Raw genomic sequence first — 18498 nt, 5'->3', positions numbered from 1 at the left:
TGATCCTCAAGATTTTGGCTATTGGTACGTATTGCATACAAATAATTGCAGCTTGGCATTAAACTAATGTTGTTATCATTATCATTAATATTATTGATTAGTGATGCTTATTAATAATGTTTTGGACTTTGACTACTAATACATAGCACATGCCGTAAATTGCAAGATAATTTTGGATTGGATCATAACATATTAAAAATCATTCTTGACTTTCACTATGCACCTGATAATCACTTAAATTATTTTCCCAGCTATGTACGTATACACAGCTAATCTTTTATATTGGATCACTTAGGAGAATTTGAAGAACAGTTTGAATAATGAAACATCTTAAATAATTTTAGTATGAAGGTAACTAAATTAAAATATGCAAACTAAAATGTTTAGTTAAGAGTAGAAAAACTGTTTTACACAAGGTGAGGAATGAAACCGATGTGCATATGTGAATGAATAAGCAATGCTTTCGACCAAACTAATTGGTTTAGCCCAAAAATTGGTGAATTTGTCTCTGAGTTGGTTTAAGCATTTCACAGAGCCAATCACTTTGCAATAAAAGTAGTCAAATGTTTAAAAAAAAAAAGGGAAAAATCGGGCGACTTATTATTTCAACCAGTTTGAATTTCTTTTTTCCAGTAGTTGGCTGAAAATGAAATCATTCTTTTAATTGATTATATATATATATATATCTATCTTAATATTACAAGAATATTATTCTTGTATATAATTATTAATAATTCTTTTTATTAAACATGCGATCATGTGCTGAAAATACGATTTCTGTAAACCCTCTGGCTATAGGGTACGGATGATTTATTATTAACAATGTTGGTTTTCATAGTTTTCAGATTCTTCATTTGGACAGAGGCAGAATTGGGTAACTTTTGGACTCTGGCTTTGTTCCAATAACACATAAAAAATCATTCTTCACTCTGACTATGCACCAGATGATTACCCAATGGAAACTAGGGGAAAAAAAAAACAAAGGAGTGCATGTTACACATGGTCAAAACAAAAATCAATCATAGTAAATAAATTAGTACAGAACGGAGAAGTGCAGGTTACAGCAACAATTTAAAACTAAACAACAAAGCCAATTAATCAGAATGGTATTACACCATCCTTAGTAAAGAAGAGGCCAGAAGGTCCACCATCTGATGAAAGGGCTATATTTGCAGGAGTTTCAGAAGCTTCATCAACACTTAAAGTGCCAACATTATTGGTCATATCAGTCTTCACAAATCCAGGGCACACACAATTTATGTGAATATTAGGGAACTTCGTAGCTAGTAATCTTGTGTAGGCATTTACAGCAGCTTTTGACACTGTGTAAGCTGAAGCAAAAGTGGGCCATCCTTTCATCTTCAGCGACCCTTCTTTGAAATCTTCGAGAAACTCCTCAATTACTTCATCAAGTTTTTCTTTGTTCAGGCTTCTTATGTCACTTAACACTTCTCTAGCCCACTCATTTTGTATATTCTGAAAGGAGAAAAAGATTATATTACTTGAATTTATCAAACATTTTATATAAAGTGAGTCTACTTTAACAGAAAATGAATCCATGGAAATGGTTACCTTTAACATGCCGGCTCGAGAGGAAACATTGAGAATGGTGGGTGAAGAAGACAATTGGAGAAGAGGAAGAAGAGCTTCCACAGTTCCTTGTGTGCCGTGGAAGTTAGTTTGGATGCATTGTTGAGCCATCTCATAAGTTTGAAACCCTACTTCATTCCAGTCAATCTCTGCACCATTTCTCTGAAACATCCTCTAATTAATTACTACATTCATTCCACTTGTCACAGATACTTGTGATTTGGACTGAGCAATCTATTTACATTTATTATATCAAGTTTATAGTACTAATAACAGTTGGTTCAACTGGTGTTATGCTTGTTTTTCTTAAGCGAGGTCTAGAGTTCATAATTATGATTAAGAAAGCTTTACACCCATATCATCTAACCCAACCTAATTTGAATTATAGATTAAAGAGGAAGTCAGCTTAATTTCAACAAAAAGCCAAGACATCAAATTTTGAGTACTTGAAGTAGAGGGTGGGAGAATTAAGGCTAATTACCTTTTTTATGAAAGCATCAGGGTCTGATATTTTGCCACCAGCAACAGCAGCATTGTTCACCTGCACCAACATGATATGGAGGCAAATTCAGGTTGGTTGATCATTTGCCCACTAAACTCCAACTAGTTTCATATCTAATTACAATTACTCACAATGTTTAAATGCGATGGTATGCTGAAGTGTTTTAGATTTTATCTAACAAAAAATTAACCCGTGCGAATTGTTCAACTTTTATCCAATCACTGTTCATTATACAGTGCAAAAACTTCATCTTTTAATAATATATATATATATATATATATGTATATGTTTTAAAATTTTGATAGGATTGATTGAAGCAAAGATAAGCAGACATAACATTTTGATTAACTCAGAACCCTTCAATCATTTAGTCCGTGAAACATGAAAAGGATAAGCATGTTACATGTTTGAAAAACATTTCATGTTGCTTCAATGAAACTTGTTTTCAAAAACATCCACAGTAGTAAATCTTACGGTTGACCACTGTGTCCACCTTCTTCCAACTCACAAACTACAATGTAAGAGAGGATCTAATTAGATACCTGGCCAAAAAAATCATTTGAAAAAGTGAAACGTATGGGACAGTTAAAAAGCATTGGTTACATTTGCATAATCATTTGTTAGCTGTTAATTGAAAGTTACAGAATATATTCGCATTGGATACCAGGATGTCAAATTTGCCAAAGGCAGTAGAGATGAAATGAGCCAAAGAAGCAATGCTTGAAGGGTCGGTGACGTCAAGCTGATGAAACACCACAAAGTCTGACACTCCAAACTCTTTGAGCTTCTCAACTGCTTCTAACCCTCTCTTGTCATCTCTTGCAGTGAGCATCACCTTCACCCCTCTTGCTGCCAACTTCTTGCATATCCCAAACCCTAGCCCCTTGTTAGCTCCTGTCACTACCGCATACCTGAAACACACACACACACACACACACAACCACAAAGTTAACCAGGACGAATCACATCAAAATGTGTATTTGGTGATCCATTTGGCGTGGTGAGATTCAATAACACTTGGAAAGTTATTTACAAAATATACCTTATTTCTTTTTCTCCCTCCATTGATGTCTTGATCACGACGCGAGCTCTCTTTTTACTTGCAATGACAGAACTCTATGACCAGGGTCTTGTTTTCTTTCTTCCAAATACAAAGAAATATACATGCATACATACATACATATATATAAAAGCATGCATACCTTCATAAATCGGTGCAGAATGGTCGGGTCGTTGATCCCAATAAATAATATAGCTGTTTTCATCAATCTCAAGATACAGGCATAAAAAAGAGCTAACTGTCATAGATGAAAATGAAAACTGAGAATTAATTTATTATCTATATGCATATGAAAAAGAGAGCCGACTACGTGATTCCATTTCTATCACTGTTATTACAGGTCATTCACTACATACATGGACAAAAGAAGGCTTGGCAAGCAGCTTCTTCTTGGACTCATATCATCCTAGCCGATTTGGCTCCATTGAAACCCATTTTCGTTTATTCGTCCACTCTGCTTCAAGTGTTTCAATTTTCAAAAACAGGGCTTACTATTTTGGGAACAACTTGACGATGAATGACAGTAAAGCCATAGTTCAGTAGGAGTTCATGGATTAAATTAATTAGAAGCCAATTGAAGTTTTGTGGGACGAAAAATGCAGTTTGCCTTCTTTGCTTTCTCGTTCGCAGTATTTTGAGCAAAAAGAGGCAATTAAATCACGTACAGGCAGAGACTAAAATCACGTACATGGCACCCTTGTGGCTCCACACTTCAACTCTTGTTAGCTAGCCATGTTAGACGGAGGCAGTCCAAGTTACAACGGAAACAAATAAATGAATAATACTATAATAGGGACTGTTTAACTTTTGGGAAGTGTAGGGAGGAATTTATTTAAAACAAAAAACAAAACAAAACAGAGACCAAATATCAAATTGAAGTAAACTACAAGGACCAGAAATCAATTTTCATATTTTATGTTACCCTCTCTCAAATTCCCAAATGTACGATACTGTTCACTAGCTGGCATTACCTTCAAATTTTCTCAATAAACTCTCAATAATGGCAGAAAAGGTCGACCCAATAGAAAACATGAAACCAAATAATCTAAGCAAGACAACCAAACACTTTCAAACCAGTTGGAGCACAATAAGTCCATCACTTAATGTATGGACATAGAAACAATTTGATATACTTTAGAAGAATGGTTTTAGCATTCAAAACTTGAAAATGAGGCTACAACCAATGCAGCTCAAATTCAGGATCATCAGCCAAGTTCCAGGCATAATGCTGTAAAACATACACAAGGTTAGGCATCTATTATTCTAATTCTAAAACACTACAAACAACACAGTCCAAGGCTCCAAGCCTTCATTTTTCCTCATGTGATTGAACATGTTCGGCACTAGAACTAGAATCCTGGTCAAGCTGCATTTTCTTCATTTTCTTTTCCAAGGCCTCCTCAAAGTCACTATTTGACAGAGACAGAAGCTGGTTTAGCAGCAACTTCACTCTGCACTCTTTCATTAGAGCATATCTCCGTTTAATCCTCTCTTCCAAACTGTAACCAAAAAACTGAGGGAACTTAACCAGCTCTGATTTGGGGTAGTCCATAGTCACAAAAAATTCCCACTTTGGAATCAAATTATCTGCCAGGCTAAATGTATACAATGATCCATATCTTGAAATCATGGTCCCAACTTCCTGTACTGTGTATCCTTTCTCTAAGAAAAATCCCGTCACAGGCTTTAGATTAGCATCAATGCTAAGACCAAAATTTTGTGGACATCGAAATAGAAGAATACCAACATCAACTCCCAGGGAACGAAAGTAATTTGCTGTTGGTCGTAGCTTGCCTTCCACATTGTAACTGATAATATTGGGGAAGCGAGTTAAGATTTTACCTATGTTCTCCTCTGAAAGACCTATTTCATAGAGGAACTCCACACTTGTTTTCACCTTTTGCTTGCTATAAGTTAGAAGAGCTGGAAATCTGTATATCACCTTGGCCCATTGCTGCTTGTCTACACCCAGGGTTTCCAAGAACTTCATGGTAGGTTTGAGATTCTCAGAGAGACTGATACCACACAACTGAGGCCTTTTAGTGAGAATGATGGGAATGTCTTCTTTTGGAACTCCAAGTTCTAAAAGAAATTCAACTACTGGTTTGATTTTTCCATCTAAGCTATAATAGGCAAAGGAAGGAAATCTTCGAGTGATACTCTTGATCTGCTCAATATTCATGCCAAACTCCAATAGATAGACAATATGAGGACGAAGCTTGCCAGCTGGGTCTACCTCGCTTGCTCGAGACATGGCTTTCGTCTTCTTCGATTTCACCAATGAACTAGGGATAGAGATTGGCGTAGGCTTTTCCTTGACAGGTGGGTTTGGATAGTTTTCCACAAAATCCATCAAAATGTCTCCATATTCTTCAAAAAGGGATTCAAGATAAGGAATCAAAGCATCTCTAATCTCAAGAGTTGTAAGTTCTCTTCCTGTTCATGTCAAGGAGATTGTGATTCTTAGGATTGAATGGAAATAAAACGATATGAAACAGAAAAACTAAATAATGTTGCAATCGAACCTACTAGGTACCGAGATTTATGTTTAGAGTGAATCTTTGATACAAGGTGATCAATGAAAATATCTGACTTGTTGATGGTTCTTGCTGCAACTGCATTACTCAAGCCTTGTTTCTTCAAAAACAAAGTTAACACAGCCTTTGCTTCTTCCTTTTCTGCTGCTAACAGGGTTGGAGGCATTGACTTCAATGACCCATCTGTGCCAAAGATCAATATCGTGAATGGACTCTACTTAATACATTAAAACCAAACCTCCGTCAAAATTTTAAAGTCAGCAAACAAACGCTTACCACTTTTTGCCCGGCAAAAGAAAACCTTGGCAGGCTTGCAAAGTTGAGTCCTGATGAAAATTAACAAAAAATAAATTAAACATAACACAACAATCAGATAAATTAATAAAAGATAGAGGCAAAAAGATGGCCCATGCATCTTCCATTGTGCTTCTTTGATGCATAATGGCACAATCATGCCATTCAGTCACAGTTTGTTGAGTATTTAGGACTTAGCAATGGTTCCACACTGACAAATAATGAAGTCTTACTCCACAACATGAGATTCCATATCAGCAGAGCAGAATCTTAACCTCTATTTAGGTGCTTATGATTGGCATTAGTTTATACCCCTTTAACCATGAACCAATTTGTAGGACCTGATCCATGAGATTGTAAGAGGTATAAATGCAACTTAATCACCTCTGAACGTGCCTAAGATGAATTTAGCATCGTCTAATGCTTTCTCCCAGTATGTTCACTATGATCTTTTCTATAACTGTAGCTTTATTATCTTTACATAGTCATCATGTCATTTATTGAGCTTCTAATCTTTTAAACATTTTAGTTCAGTGCTTTGGATTTTTAAGAGCTCGGTAAATTTCAGGGATAAATTTACAGCAGCTTAACCCATTCTCAATACACAAGTTTATTATTTAGATTATAAAGAAGAGACAGAGAGATGTGAAATGGTAGGGTTACTCCAAATAGAATTGAATAAAGTAGTATAGAAGTGAAAAGACCCATGGTTAGGGCAGAAAGGTGATGTGAATTCCCCCTATACATTTCATCTCAAAATCAAATGAAGAAGACTAGAGAATCTCTCTAGTATCGAAGGCTCTCTCAGGCCCTAACAAAAGAAAGAGAGTGCTACTCCTGGGCTATTTATGCCCATAATTTTGCTTCCCATTGTTAAATTTCTCAATTGGAGAGAAGAAATGGAGTAAATTACACATGAAGGAGCAAACTATCTATAGGGCATGGATGGATGCTGGCAGTAATAAGAAAAGAAAGATCACCTCGTGCTAGTGTACACTCTTATCCAAGAGGAATGCAGGGCAAGGCCTTTTAGATGAGGAATCACCATATTGGTCACTTCAGCGAGTAGAGGATTCAGCTTAAAGAAGCCAAGAAATATGTTTGAGGAAGGATCTTAAAATTCTTGCACTATGAAGTCTATTATCTCTGTCACTGCAGTCACCTCTGGTGTCGATTCCCTCTTCTCCGCCAAGCCTCAGCCAGTGGTGACTTCACTGACTTGCAGCAGCAGCACTGAACACCCTGATGTCACCCCTGGCTTTCCCTAGTCTCTGTAGCCAAAATAGTGGGCTGCGGCCACCAATGTTTTAAAACCGGGACCAAACAATGAACCGCAAATGTCAAGAGGTCATAGGTCTCATGGTTTAACCAGTTGGATCAACAGTTGAATGGGTAACCTAATAATTAAATAAAAAATAATATATATATATATATAACTACATATATAAGAAATAAAATACAACAATACAACAACGTCACAAGTCATTAATACAACAAAAGCACCACAACATATTCTAATCAAGTCATTAATAGAACAACACCACAAGTTCACAAGTACAACAATACAAAATCCACAAACACAGTAATATAAATCAAAAGTAGACAGAAACAGAAAGTTAATCAAAGAAGAGAATATAGCAGCAATAACTAATATCTAAATGATGTTTCAAAGGTTGAAAAAATAGAAAAAAAAAATCTGCATTTCATAGCAGCAATAACTTCTGCGACCTTCTTCAGAATAATGTAAGTAAGAAGTCCCAGCGAACCAACTAAAACCAGTACAGACAGAAGTCAACCATAATTATAAATAGAAGCAGGACACTATTAAGCCGGTTCTTGGTTCTGTTGCATGCACCACTACTGAGAGTTTTATACCTACATGAACATTTTAAAGCATAGTTCAAGCAAAGTATCCTGCCAAATGTCAAAGTCATCTGGTTGTAGCGGCAGATGTAAAAATTGAAATAGCCATGGATCCATGTAGAACATATTATGTCCTCCATAAGTTACAGTATAACTTAACGTAGAACAAACTTTTGCCCATTAAACATCATTATAATTCCCCTGCACAATATTTATCTCGAATTGTAATAAGATGAACATGTTAAGCTTTATGAATCAAACATTAACAATGACACAGAAGAAGGACAATTCCTCGTCACCAATAATAGAAGGGTGTTGTTTCAATTATTGAATGAAATCAAGATTTCATAAAATAGACCTAGGAATTAAAGCACCAAACTCGAAGGAACTACCTCTTCATTGAAGCATAAAAAGAGTATTCACTTTAAGACTTTGATAACTCAGGTACAGCTGGGATAAACTATTTTCGTGAAGCAAGACATAAACACCAACAGAAATAAAGGATGAAGAAGAAAAAGCCTCCATTTTAATATAACAAAGGAAAACGGTTACATTTAACCTTTTAAGAAAGCTCTTCGGAAATCAGGGCACCAAAACAAGTATACGTGGTAGTAGAAACAGAGAATATTTTCTTTTTGGCCTCCTCCTCACTGAACCAAACCAAGCAAGTCCTTATATGAAGAAAAGCCCAAGAAGTAAGGTCCCATTTGAATAAAGCAAGAAGTAGGACTACAGAGATTAGGCTAATTTAGGGAGAGATATAAATGCGAGTGAAATCCCACCGGGCAAGATAAGGCCGATCGAGGAAGAAGACGAGGAATGAAGAAGAAGACCGAGCCAATCGACGCCGTCCGACTCCGTTCCAATAGCAGCCTGAGGGTGAGAACTGAGAAGCCAGACTGGGATGTAAGAAGAGTGAAGACTGAGAAGCGAGAGTGCGAGTGGGTCCATCTTCCGTGCTGGCCGTCCAGATTAAAATAAAAATTTATAATTTATAAAAATTTAAAGTTCCTATGTAATTTTATTTATATAATTAAAATAAAAATTTATAAATTTTAATTAATAAATAGTTTTTATAATAAAATTTTAATTTAGATGATTCAATATAATATTAATTTTTTTTTTACTTTTTATAAATTAATCATTGAATAGTTTAAATTTAATATTATTTTTTAAAAATTTATTTTTATAAATATAATATTTAAACTAAAGATAATATTTTAATGGGTAATTTTAGAAAATATATTTTTAAAAAAACATAAATTAAAATTTTTAAATTTGAATTATTTCAACAGTGAATTTATAAAATTATAAAAAATTTAAATATTAAGTTTGAATAATCTAGATTAAATTTAAATTGTCCCATTAGTAATAAACAATTTTTTATAATTTTTATTTTAATAAATATAAAATAAAAATAAAAATTAATAATTTAAATTTTAAATTATCTAGATTAAATTGTTTGAATGGTCATCATCATGATAACACTAAACTTGAACTTGTTTTTCAAGTGAGAGATGTGATTGATTGTCTCAAAAGTAAGAATGAAGGGTTTAAATTTTTAAAATATTAATTTTGCCCCATCTAAAACTCGCTTTTGACCCCTAAAAACTTGCTTTCGGTTTCAATCTTTTTTCTAGATGTTTAAAAATCACTTGATTTAAGGTTGGCCAACCTCTTAAATAAGGTAAATAATTGAACTAAATCGCTTTCTTCAGCAAGTGATGGTCCAACTATTTCAACAATTCTGGCCAATTCAAGTCTGAAAACATTGGCAGCCATTGATTGTCTCTCACTTCCAACAGTAAGTTTATTTCTGCAACAACCCCGTTGGACTCGATTTTGAGCTACAAGTGCAACCAAAGCCATTGCCCCTGCCAAGCCAGCCAGCCCTCATTCATTCTAACCAAGCCAAATCCAGCCCTATCCATGTAGGAAGGTACGAGATAATCAATGTTTAAAAAAATCGATTGCAATATATGCATGCATACACCCTCGCTAGTCGTTCCTTAATCAATAAAAAATATACAGTTTTTTAATAAATAATAATATCTAATTTTTCAATTTTACCTTCATTTATATTTGCCAATCATATAAATTATTGTTTTGGAATCAAGGGATAAAAATAGATAAGAAATAAAATTAGAAAAAAAATGTTAATCGGTCAAATTTTTCTTTACGTTAAAAATCAAAGAGAGTATGTGGGCGTGTGAACTGAAAGAAGATATTCACGGTTAAACTTCTTTTTTTTTTTTATGAGGTAGCTCTGATTTATTGGGCTTGTTGGGATAGGTGTGCCTATTACATTGGACACGTTCCAGATTAATAATTAAATATGATGTCACTACTTATTCAACTCATGGAAAAATTTATTGAATTATTGGATATGACAAATTGGATAAGATAAGATACACTGGAGAGAAGGAGAACCAATGAACGATACACGGATACAGGCTGTGTGTGAAGGACTCGCACGAGAGGATCCTGCATGGAAGGGAGCGATCCCTGCCACGACAACAAGACTCTTCTTTTTATATAAATACCAAATAACATTAAGGATAAAAAGAGTGTATATAAAGGTCCAAGTTAACTAGATGACTAGTACAGGTGGACAACAAGACTTTCACTTAGAGTGTATTTGCTAACAAAAGAAAAGAGTATGTTACCCCAAAAAAATAAAATTACTTCTTTATCCCTGTTATAGGGCACACTTTAGGAAAAAATTTGGAGCTTATATAAGGCACATTGAGAATTATTTATTACAATTTTCTAATTTTATCATTGTTATAAATTTAATTTTATATCACATTGTATGTTGTATACATTTCTTTTTTTTTTTAATTTTAATAGGAATAAAATTAAAAAATTTTTATTATAAGACATATTTAATGACAATTAAAAGACTTTTAGAACTAAGGGTGGACCTACGTTTATTGTGAGGGCCCCCCCTCAACCTTTATGCGCCTGCGCATATTATTGTGTCTGTATGTATTTATATGAAATGCTATTAATGCTGAAGCCTTCATCCCGTCAATTTCTCCTTTGGTTCCCCTTTCTATATATTAGTAGTTATACATTCTTTTTTCTTTCAAGTAAATCATTTCAAAAAACACATATAAATTATTATAAAAATTGAGCATTTGCATTGATATATACTTTTTAATTTAATTTACTAAAAATATTAATTAAGATTATTCTATCTATGCCAAATATTTTTTAAATTTATATCTTATATATATTGATTTAACTTGTTAATAAAACTTGAATATTTATACTATTCTCTACAAATCATCAATATCTGGTGGTACATAATTTTACATAATTTATTGTTGAAAAAAATATAGGTATTAAATTTATATTTAATTTATTTTTTCAATAAAATAAGAATAATTGGATTTTAAATTAAAAATATTAAATATAAGAAAGAGTTATAGATTAAATGATGAGTCAAAAATCATATGATTTTATTAAAAATACACTGTATATATGCGCTTTAAATTTTGATTTTATTATCATTTTTATTTAGTTTTTAAAGTTGTAAAAAATTAATATTAATAACATATATATATATATATATATTGATCTAAAAAAACTTCTCCCCCCCCCCCGGGAATTCAAGGGCTGGTTCTGCCACTATTTAAGGCGATGAGCAAGTCCAAGAGTATTGGTGGTGGAGTTGTTATATAGGAGAAGGAAGGAGACAGTGAGGGTTGAGAATGACGGCAAAGACTGTACCTAGTAGTTTGGAGAATGATTTTTCTTTCAAAGATAAATTACTAGGTTTGAATATGGAGACTGGATCAAAAGATATCAAGGACAGTTGTGTGTTTGATGATACTTGGAAAGACTACATTGATGGTTTGAAATGCTTTTTTACAAATTTTAATGGTAAGTCTCAGAGTCAGGCTCTGGAGGAAGACTCGAATATGATGAAGACTGTGTGGCAGTGGAGATCTTTCAAGAGGAATATGACTTGTGGTGTGCACCATGGAGAAACTCACTTATTATAAAATTGTTGGGCAAAAATATTCCTCTTTGGGTCATGAAGAGAAGTTTGGTGAATTTGTGGAATATATCAAAGCAATTTAAGACTAGAGATGTAGATAATGGTTTTTTGTAGTCTTATTTGAAACTAAAGAAGGCATGAACTATATTTATTAAAAAGGTCTATAAACAACTGGTGATCATCATTTGATAATTTAAAAATGGAGATTAAATTCTGATCTTTTGAATGATGAATATCAAAAGAAGATTGCAAAGTGGGTTAAGATTCCATTATTATAGTTTGAATTTTCCAATGCGGCTGCGTTGAAGAAGATATATAGGTTCTAGCATTGGGTTGACTCTGAAAATTGATATGATCACTCATACAAGTGAAAGAGGTAGGTTTGCTAGAATTGGCATTGAACTTGATCTATAGAAGAGGTTGAAATTCTTTGTCAAAATTTTTGGAAATAAATATTTTATTGAATATGAGGGGCTTCATCTTATTTGTTTTTATTGTGAGAAACTATAGAGGCGCTTGCTTGGATAAATGTAGTCGGCAGGAACTTCCTACCAAGCACCAGGAAGCTATGCAGGAAAGGAGAAATAAAGAGGAGGGGAATCAGAAGGGGTGAGGGATGATACAAGAAGAGATGGCCAGGGGAGGAAATAGCAACATTATGAACTCCTCCTCCGAGAACCCAAAGCAATTTAGGGAGGATAATCATGAAGTGGCTGACAACGCTAGAGAAAGTCCACTAAAAGATGAGAGACTTAACATTAACACCCCTAGCTAAAACATAACAGCTATTTAGGTAAATTTCAAAGTAAATCACTCTTAACTAGGATCTTGCTCCAAGGAGCCCAATAGAGGCGCACATAAACAGTATAATATTCCAAAAATTTAATAAAGATTGATTATGGGTGAATTGATAATTCGTGTCTCAACTGGGGTTAAAAAGGATGGATGACACTTGGACCTATAGATAGACTCAAAATTGACCCTAATGGTATATTGGGCCACACCTGGACCTCTTGCTCAGTTGGTCTTGTTGCTCGTTCCAGTCCAGAAACCAAAGTCACCAGACTGTTTGAGGCCATTCCAAAATCTAGATCCCGGACAAGAGCAATCAACTTGAAGAACCAGATCATCCCCACACCTGTATTTACTTTTAATCACCCTTACACAAGAGTGATTGGTGGCTTAGTTTTTAATTTTACAAATATCGACCCCACTATAACACCGATAGCTTTCAATTCAATTATTTTTGAAAAAAATTCAATTATTATTCAAGTGACGACTTTGATTTAATTACCATCTTTGTCGGCATTAAAAGCACAAATGCCGAACGCCCCCCCCTCTTTCCCGTTTTTCTGGATTAATAAGATTAAAAGCTGGATCACATTTATATATTCATACTCATCTGTAGCAAATATCGTGCATTATAAACCATGTATATATCTTATTAATTTCTTCATGCATCAGTTTCCTTTATGTTTATACTATTTTAATTTTTAATTAGACTTGTATATTTTAGATGTTTTCAAATTTTAATTTACCTAATTATAAGCTAAGGAAAAGGTCATTCTCCCATTAAACTTCAAATTGGATGGAGGATACCCAGAGGCGTGTAACACAATTGATTAAGCGTGTTTTGCCAAAAGAGTAAAGGTTGTGTCTCAACTCTGAATTAAATAAAAGATGGTGATGACAGTTAAAAGGCTGTTCCCAATTAGGAAAGGTAAAACAAAGCAATGAAGCATATACGGACTGTGATTAGCGTAGCATGTGCTTAAATACGCAACTAACAACACTTCAATTACTAATTAAACTGCATGCCAAGTCCCAAACCAAAAGGAGGCCTCTGTACTTTCCAATTCCATGTGCCACATGTCCTTCCTTTAATTTATTCCCTCTCACTTTTTTCACTCTTGTATTCCACGATTGTTCCCCTCTCAGTACGGATAACTTAAACAAACACGCATATAAAGATGCTACTCCCGGATGTCCCACAGTGGCTTTTGTGACACATAATAAACACAAATAGTTACGTAACAATCTGCTTTTTTAATCACTTAATTATAACTATCCAATTTATATTCCAATTTGATAACTTGAATGAAACGGCTAGCAAGTGAAATGGAAAAGGTGGTATTGCTTACATGGGATCTATTATACGTATACTTAGCTTGTCTGAAACCTGTTGACATGCGGGTTTATATGATCTATGTATACACATATACTTGCAATCATTAGAAACACTTGTAATATATATTCTTGTGCTTTGATATTTTGTACGAGTTGGATTATTCACCGGCGCCATGATCTGTTGGGGGAAGAACTCGAAACCAAGAAAAACTGTGGAGAATGATGAAGTGACGGTCAATCTCTTGCTGGTCATGAGTGAGTATTTAAAGGATGGATCCCAAGCAAAGCTAATCACGGTGATGGAATAGTAACGGAACAAACTAGCTATAGCAATATATGGAGAACGACGAGAACAAGAAGAAGGAACTATTCTGGTGTGCCATGAAAAGGGAATGGCGGAAGGTCATTGAAATGTACAAGAAAGACGCGAGGCTTCACGGGACCAGAATTACTCGCTCAGGAAACACAACGCGTTGCACATTGCAGCCTCAGATGGCAAGGAGGACGTGGTGAGGCAGATGGTGGACGTCATCTCTCAAAAGTATATAGGTTCTCTGCGAACTCACAATAATAGAAACAACACTGCATTGCATTTAGCAGCTTCAATGGGGAATGCCACCCCACGTGTCACATCATTGCCAGCGTCGAGCCTACCTCGGTGGACGATCGTAACGATGACGGCGAGAAGCCTCTCTTCTTGGCCGCTCTCCATGGCGGAAAACAAGCTTTTCTCCGCCTCCATTTCATCCGAAACCCAATCAGAACCGCCGCCCCCTGTTACAATAATTGTAGAGGGAATAATGGTGACACTATCCTTCACTCTGCAATCAACGGTGACTACTTTGGTACGTACGTATATTCCTTCATAATTCGCCACTCCTTCCACGCAGCTATTATATATGTTGTTTATAAAAATCAATTCTATTATGACATCTATACATATATATATGGATCTTGCGTTTCAAATCATTCATCTGTATGAAGAGCTGGCGAGTTAGGTTAACGAGGAAGGGTTATCTCCTCTGCATTTGCTTTCAGAAGCGGAAGCCGCGTCGGACGGATGGAAGCCATCATTTATCGCTGTATGTAACCATTTAAAAAGTATCATGTCATGCATGGGTAGTTAATTAAGGAAAAAAGCCTATTTGATTATGTCAATTAATAATAGGGTTAAAATATAAATTTACCTTAAACTTTTTCATTAGGTACACTTAGTATCTTAAACTTTTTATTAGAACAATATTACCTTTAACTTTTAAAATGTGTGCAATGTCTGTTCTAACCCAAATTAAAGCAACGTTGACTGTTAAAATCCTTGGTTTGACTATCAGATTTACATGTGGCAAGTTAAGCATGTGACTAGACCCCACGTGTCATCTTCCCCGTTCACACGACTCTCTCTTATTTTCATCTTTCCCTCCTTCTTCGTCCAAATTCTCCTGCTTCCCCTACTCCTCACTCCTCAGTCCTTACTCTCACTAGCATCGACTAACAATGGGGTCCCTCATCCTTTTGCTTTGACGCGGCAGTGCCGGTGCCGAGGGTGGGCATCATGGCACTGTTCTTTCTGAAGAGAAGATTTGTGTACCCCTAGGTCGGCGTCTCTCCTCCGTTGACAACTCTACCTTCACTTTGCCCGGTGGCCACCTGGAGTTTGGTTACTCTCATTCCCCTTCTCTCTTCTTCTCGATGACCATACCTGTTTGTTTCTTGGGAATTTTGAAATTTTCTTTTTTCTGGGTTCAAGAAAGAGCTTGAAGGAATGTGTAATTAAAGAAGTGAAAGAGGAGATGAGGCTGGAGATTGTGAAAAAAGTTCAGCATTGCTAATGATTGTGAGGCTTATTGATTTGGTCTTCTGAATATTGTTTGAATTTAGAGGAACAAAGAAATAAAATCCATGTGGATCCCATCTTGTGTCCCTCTCAGCAAATATATCTTGCCACACGGGATTTTATTGGTCAACATTGTTCCTTTAATGGTCAACATGCATATGGGTTAACAATGGGGTAAAATTGCACTCCTTTTAAAAGGAAGGAAGGCATTATTATAACAAAAAGCTTAGAATACCAAGCGCATTTAACGAAAAAATTTCAGTGTAAATTTGCCCTAGCTTGAACCCTTAACAATATACGCATGCCATCTCTATGTGTCTGTCTGTTTGTCTTGAAGGTATATATGTTGAGGAGCTTCAGGAAGAAAATCCAGAGGGCGAACTACAGACATGCCCTGCTGCACCCATGCACAGTGATAGCCATGCCATGATTGTCCTCATAACTACAATATGCTTTCCGGCTAACAAGAAAAGCGATCGCCGCTCTTGGTAATAAATTCACATTCTAATTAATCTTAGACCGGCCTGCTACAAAAATGCGATTTAGAGAGAATTTAGAGACAAATTTTTTATTCCTCTCAAAAAGATTAAATTAGGGAGATATTTAATGAAAAGTTGCAATTTGAGATCGCCCAGTACAATATTAGCAAGGCCATTGTATTCCTAACTAAAAATGAGAAATTAACAAGAAACACTTTTAACGTCCCTAAAAACCACATTTAGCATAGAAAATTAACAAGAGATTTATTTCCTTTCTAAAATGAGCGAGGAATTAGTAAGGGATAAAATCTCTCTCTAATATTAGGGAGGGAATTTTGTTCCTCACCCATAAAAATAATTACTTTTTTTATCCTTTATCACATGTTACTCCTAAATTTTTTTAATATGATAAAAATAATTTAATATTAAAACTTTACTAGCATTAATAGTAACTTTAAAATTATTAATAATTAATTGATAATAAAAAGATTTAAATTTTAAAAATGTTAACTAGTTAAAATGTATATTTTAAATAATACCTAAATTTATAATATTTATAAATATATATATATATATATATTCTAAGAAAATTTTAAATAAAATATAAATTATTTAAGATTTCAATTACATTCACTTTAAATTAATTTAAATTAAAAATATTTATGAAACATAATATAATAAACATTTTTCATATATTTTGTATTATATAATAATTAAAAAAATAACACATTGTATTTTTGAATAATATATTAACTGATGAGTGTGTATTTAAACAATATAAAATCTTTCGTTGGATGCCCTTGCAAAGAACTTGTTGGCAGATGCAATTTCGACTTAGATTATTGTGTTTCGTATTTTCAGTAGTGCGCAAACCTGTTGAAGCAAATGCGGAAGATCCTGAAGCGGGAGCTCAGGCAAACTCACTATTTCCCGCTAATTACAAAACCTGTCGCCATTTGATCAAGTTCTTTTATCTGGAGTTTCTGATTATTCTGGGGAAAGGTGTGTGTGTGTGTGTGTGTGTGTGTGTGTGTGTGCGTGCGTGCTTATGATGAGGCACACGACACTTGTAATTTATATATGCTTATTATATATATATATATATATATATATATTGAATTTACCACAGGATCTGACCAATTGAGGAAGATATATCGAAAAGAGGAGACCCCTGCATGGCCTGTTCAAATAGTCGAACAACTTCTTCGTTGCGCTTCCTTGTATGAAGACGAGGATGATGGGAACAGCCCCAACGAGTACGAGTACGTGTATGATGGGAATACGACGTGGTCACAGACCCTTGCCACATCAGTCGAACCTACAACTACAAATACCAAGAGTAAAGATCATCATTATTATCTAACTATGTGCTGTAACTAGCATTTGAAGATTAATTTCAGTAACTATTAGTATTATTACGTGTTTGACATACAATTGTGCGGAACATGAGAAGAAAAGGAGGGGGACGGATACTGCAATGTTAGTGGCGGCAAAGAATGGTGTGATGGAAATAATAGAGAAGATTGTAGAGTTGTTTCCGGGGGCTATTCACGATCTGAATGAAGATAAGAAGAACATGTACAGTGTTATTGGTTGTAGAATACAGGCAACCTCACGTGTACCAGTTCTTGCTGAAGAAGAATATTTACAAAGAAAGCCTATTCCATCAAGTGGACACGGATATGGAAACAGTGCGTTGCGCCTGGCAGCCACACTCCGTGACCACAAGCCTTGGCTCATTCCCGGTCAAGCTCTTCAAATGCAATGGGAACTCAAGTGGTACAAGGTAATTAACAAGAATATGGACACAGACGAACGCACGGGCATATAAATTAGTTTTTTTTTTTTTTTTGTACGACATATATCTGATCTGACGAGCTTAATGCAGTTTGTGAAGGAGCCGATGCAGCCTGGTTTCTTAGACCGATACAACCTGAAACCCAGATGATGTGTTCACCATAACTCACAAGGATCTAGTGAAAACCGCCTCCGGGTGGCTGAACAAAACCTCAGAATTAATCATGCTCGGTAATGGCCACACTAGTTGCCTGGGTGGCCTTCGCCACAACAGCCAATGTGCCCGGCGGAGTGGTCGAGAATTCCGGCCACTCAAGACTTAAAGATGAGCCGGCAGGACAATATTTTAGTTGATTTGGCATGAAATTCAATTTTAAAAATTTGAATTTTGCTATTCTTTTTTTTTTGA

General features: G+C 35.0%; 3 protein-coding genes across 7 annotated transcripts; 1 reads left to right on the top strand and 2 right to left on the bottom strand.

The window, feature by feature from the left end:
- Positions 1–1006: 1006 nt before the first annotated feature.
- Positions 1007–4080, bottom strand: LOC129290965 ((+)-neomenthol dehydrogenase-like). Its single transcript, XM_054928033.1, has 5 exons — positions 3135–4080; positions 2757–3003; positions 2072–2131; positions 1573–1752; positions 1007–1476 (listed from the first exon to the last, which is right to left on the bottom strand). The coding sequence occupies exons 1-5, from the start codon at positions 3155–3157 to the stop codon at positions 1099–1101; spliced, it is 888 nt and encodes a 295-aa protein (XP_054784008.1). The 5' UTR covers positions 3158–4080; the 3' UTR covers positions 1007–1098.
- A 149-nt stretch (positions 4081–4229) lies between these two features.
- LOC129290962 (transcription termination factor MTERF5, chloroplastic) lies at positions 4230–8772 on the bottom strand. Of its 5 annotated transcripts, XM_054928029.1 has the most exons (6): positions 8629–8767; positions 8406–8517; positions 6964–7273; positions 5966–6015; positions 5678–5872; positions 4230–5588 (listed from the first exon to the last, which is right to left on the bottom strand). In XM_054928029.1, exons 3-6 carry the CDS (start codon positions 7029–7031, stop codon positions 4462–4464), a joined length of 1440 nt encoding a protein of 479 aa, XP_054784004.1. In that variant the 5' UTR covers positions 7032–7273; positions 8406–8517; positions 8629–8767; the 3' UTR covers positions 4230–4461. The 5 variants fall into 5 exon arrangements, with proteins under 5 accessions (XP_054784004.1, XP_054784002.1, XP_054784003.1 ...); XM_054928027.1 differs by lacking the exon at positions 8406–8517 and having other exon boundaries at positions 8629–8772; XM_054928028.1 differs by lacking the exon at positions 8406–8517 and having other exon boundaries at positions 6964–7380; positions 8629–8736.
- Positions 8773–14315: 5543 nt separating this feature from the next.
- Positions 14316–18240, top strand: LOC129290892 (uncharacterized). Its single transcript, XM_054927958.1, has 7 exons — positions 14316–14488; positions 14580–14824; positions 16151–16225; positions 17154–17294; positions 17521–17631; positions 17693–18078; positions 18181–18240. Exons 1-7 carry the CDS (start codon positions 14316–14318, stop codon positions 18238–18240), a joined length of 1191 nt encoding a protein of 396 aa, XP_054783933.1.
- The last annotated feature ends 258 nt before the right edge of the window (positions 18241–18498 follow it).

Source organism: Prosopis cineraria, unplaced genomic scaffold (genome assembly GCF_029017545.1).
Source record: "Prosopis cineraria cultivar Desert tree isolate PC_DT_omini unplaced genomic scaffold, ASM2901754v1 PC13, whole genome shotgun sequence".
Taxonomy (NCBI): domain Eukaryota; kingdom Viridiplantae; phylum Streptophyta; class Magnoliopsida; order Fabales; family Fabaceae; genus Prosopis; species Prosopis cineraria.
This window is presented reverse-complemented; position numbering and strand designations above follow the sequence as displayed.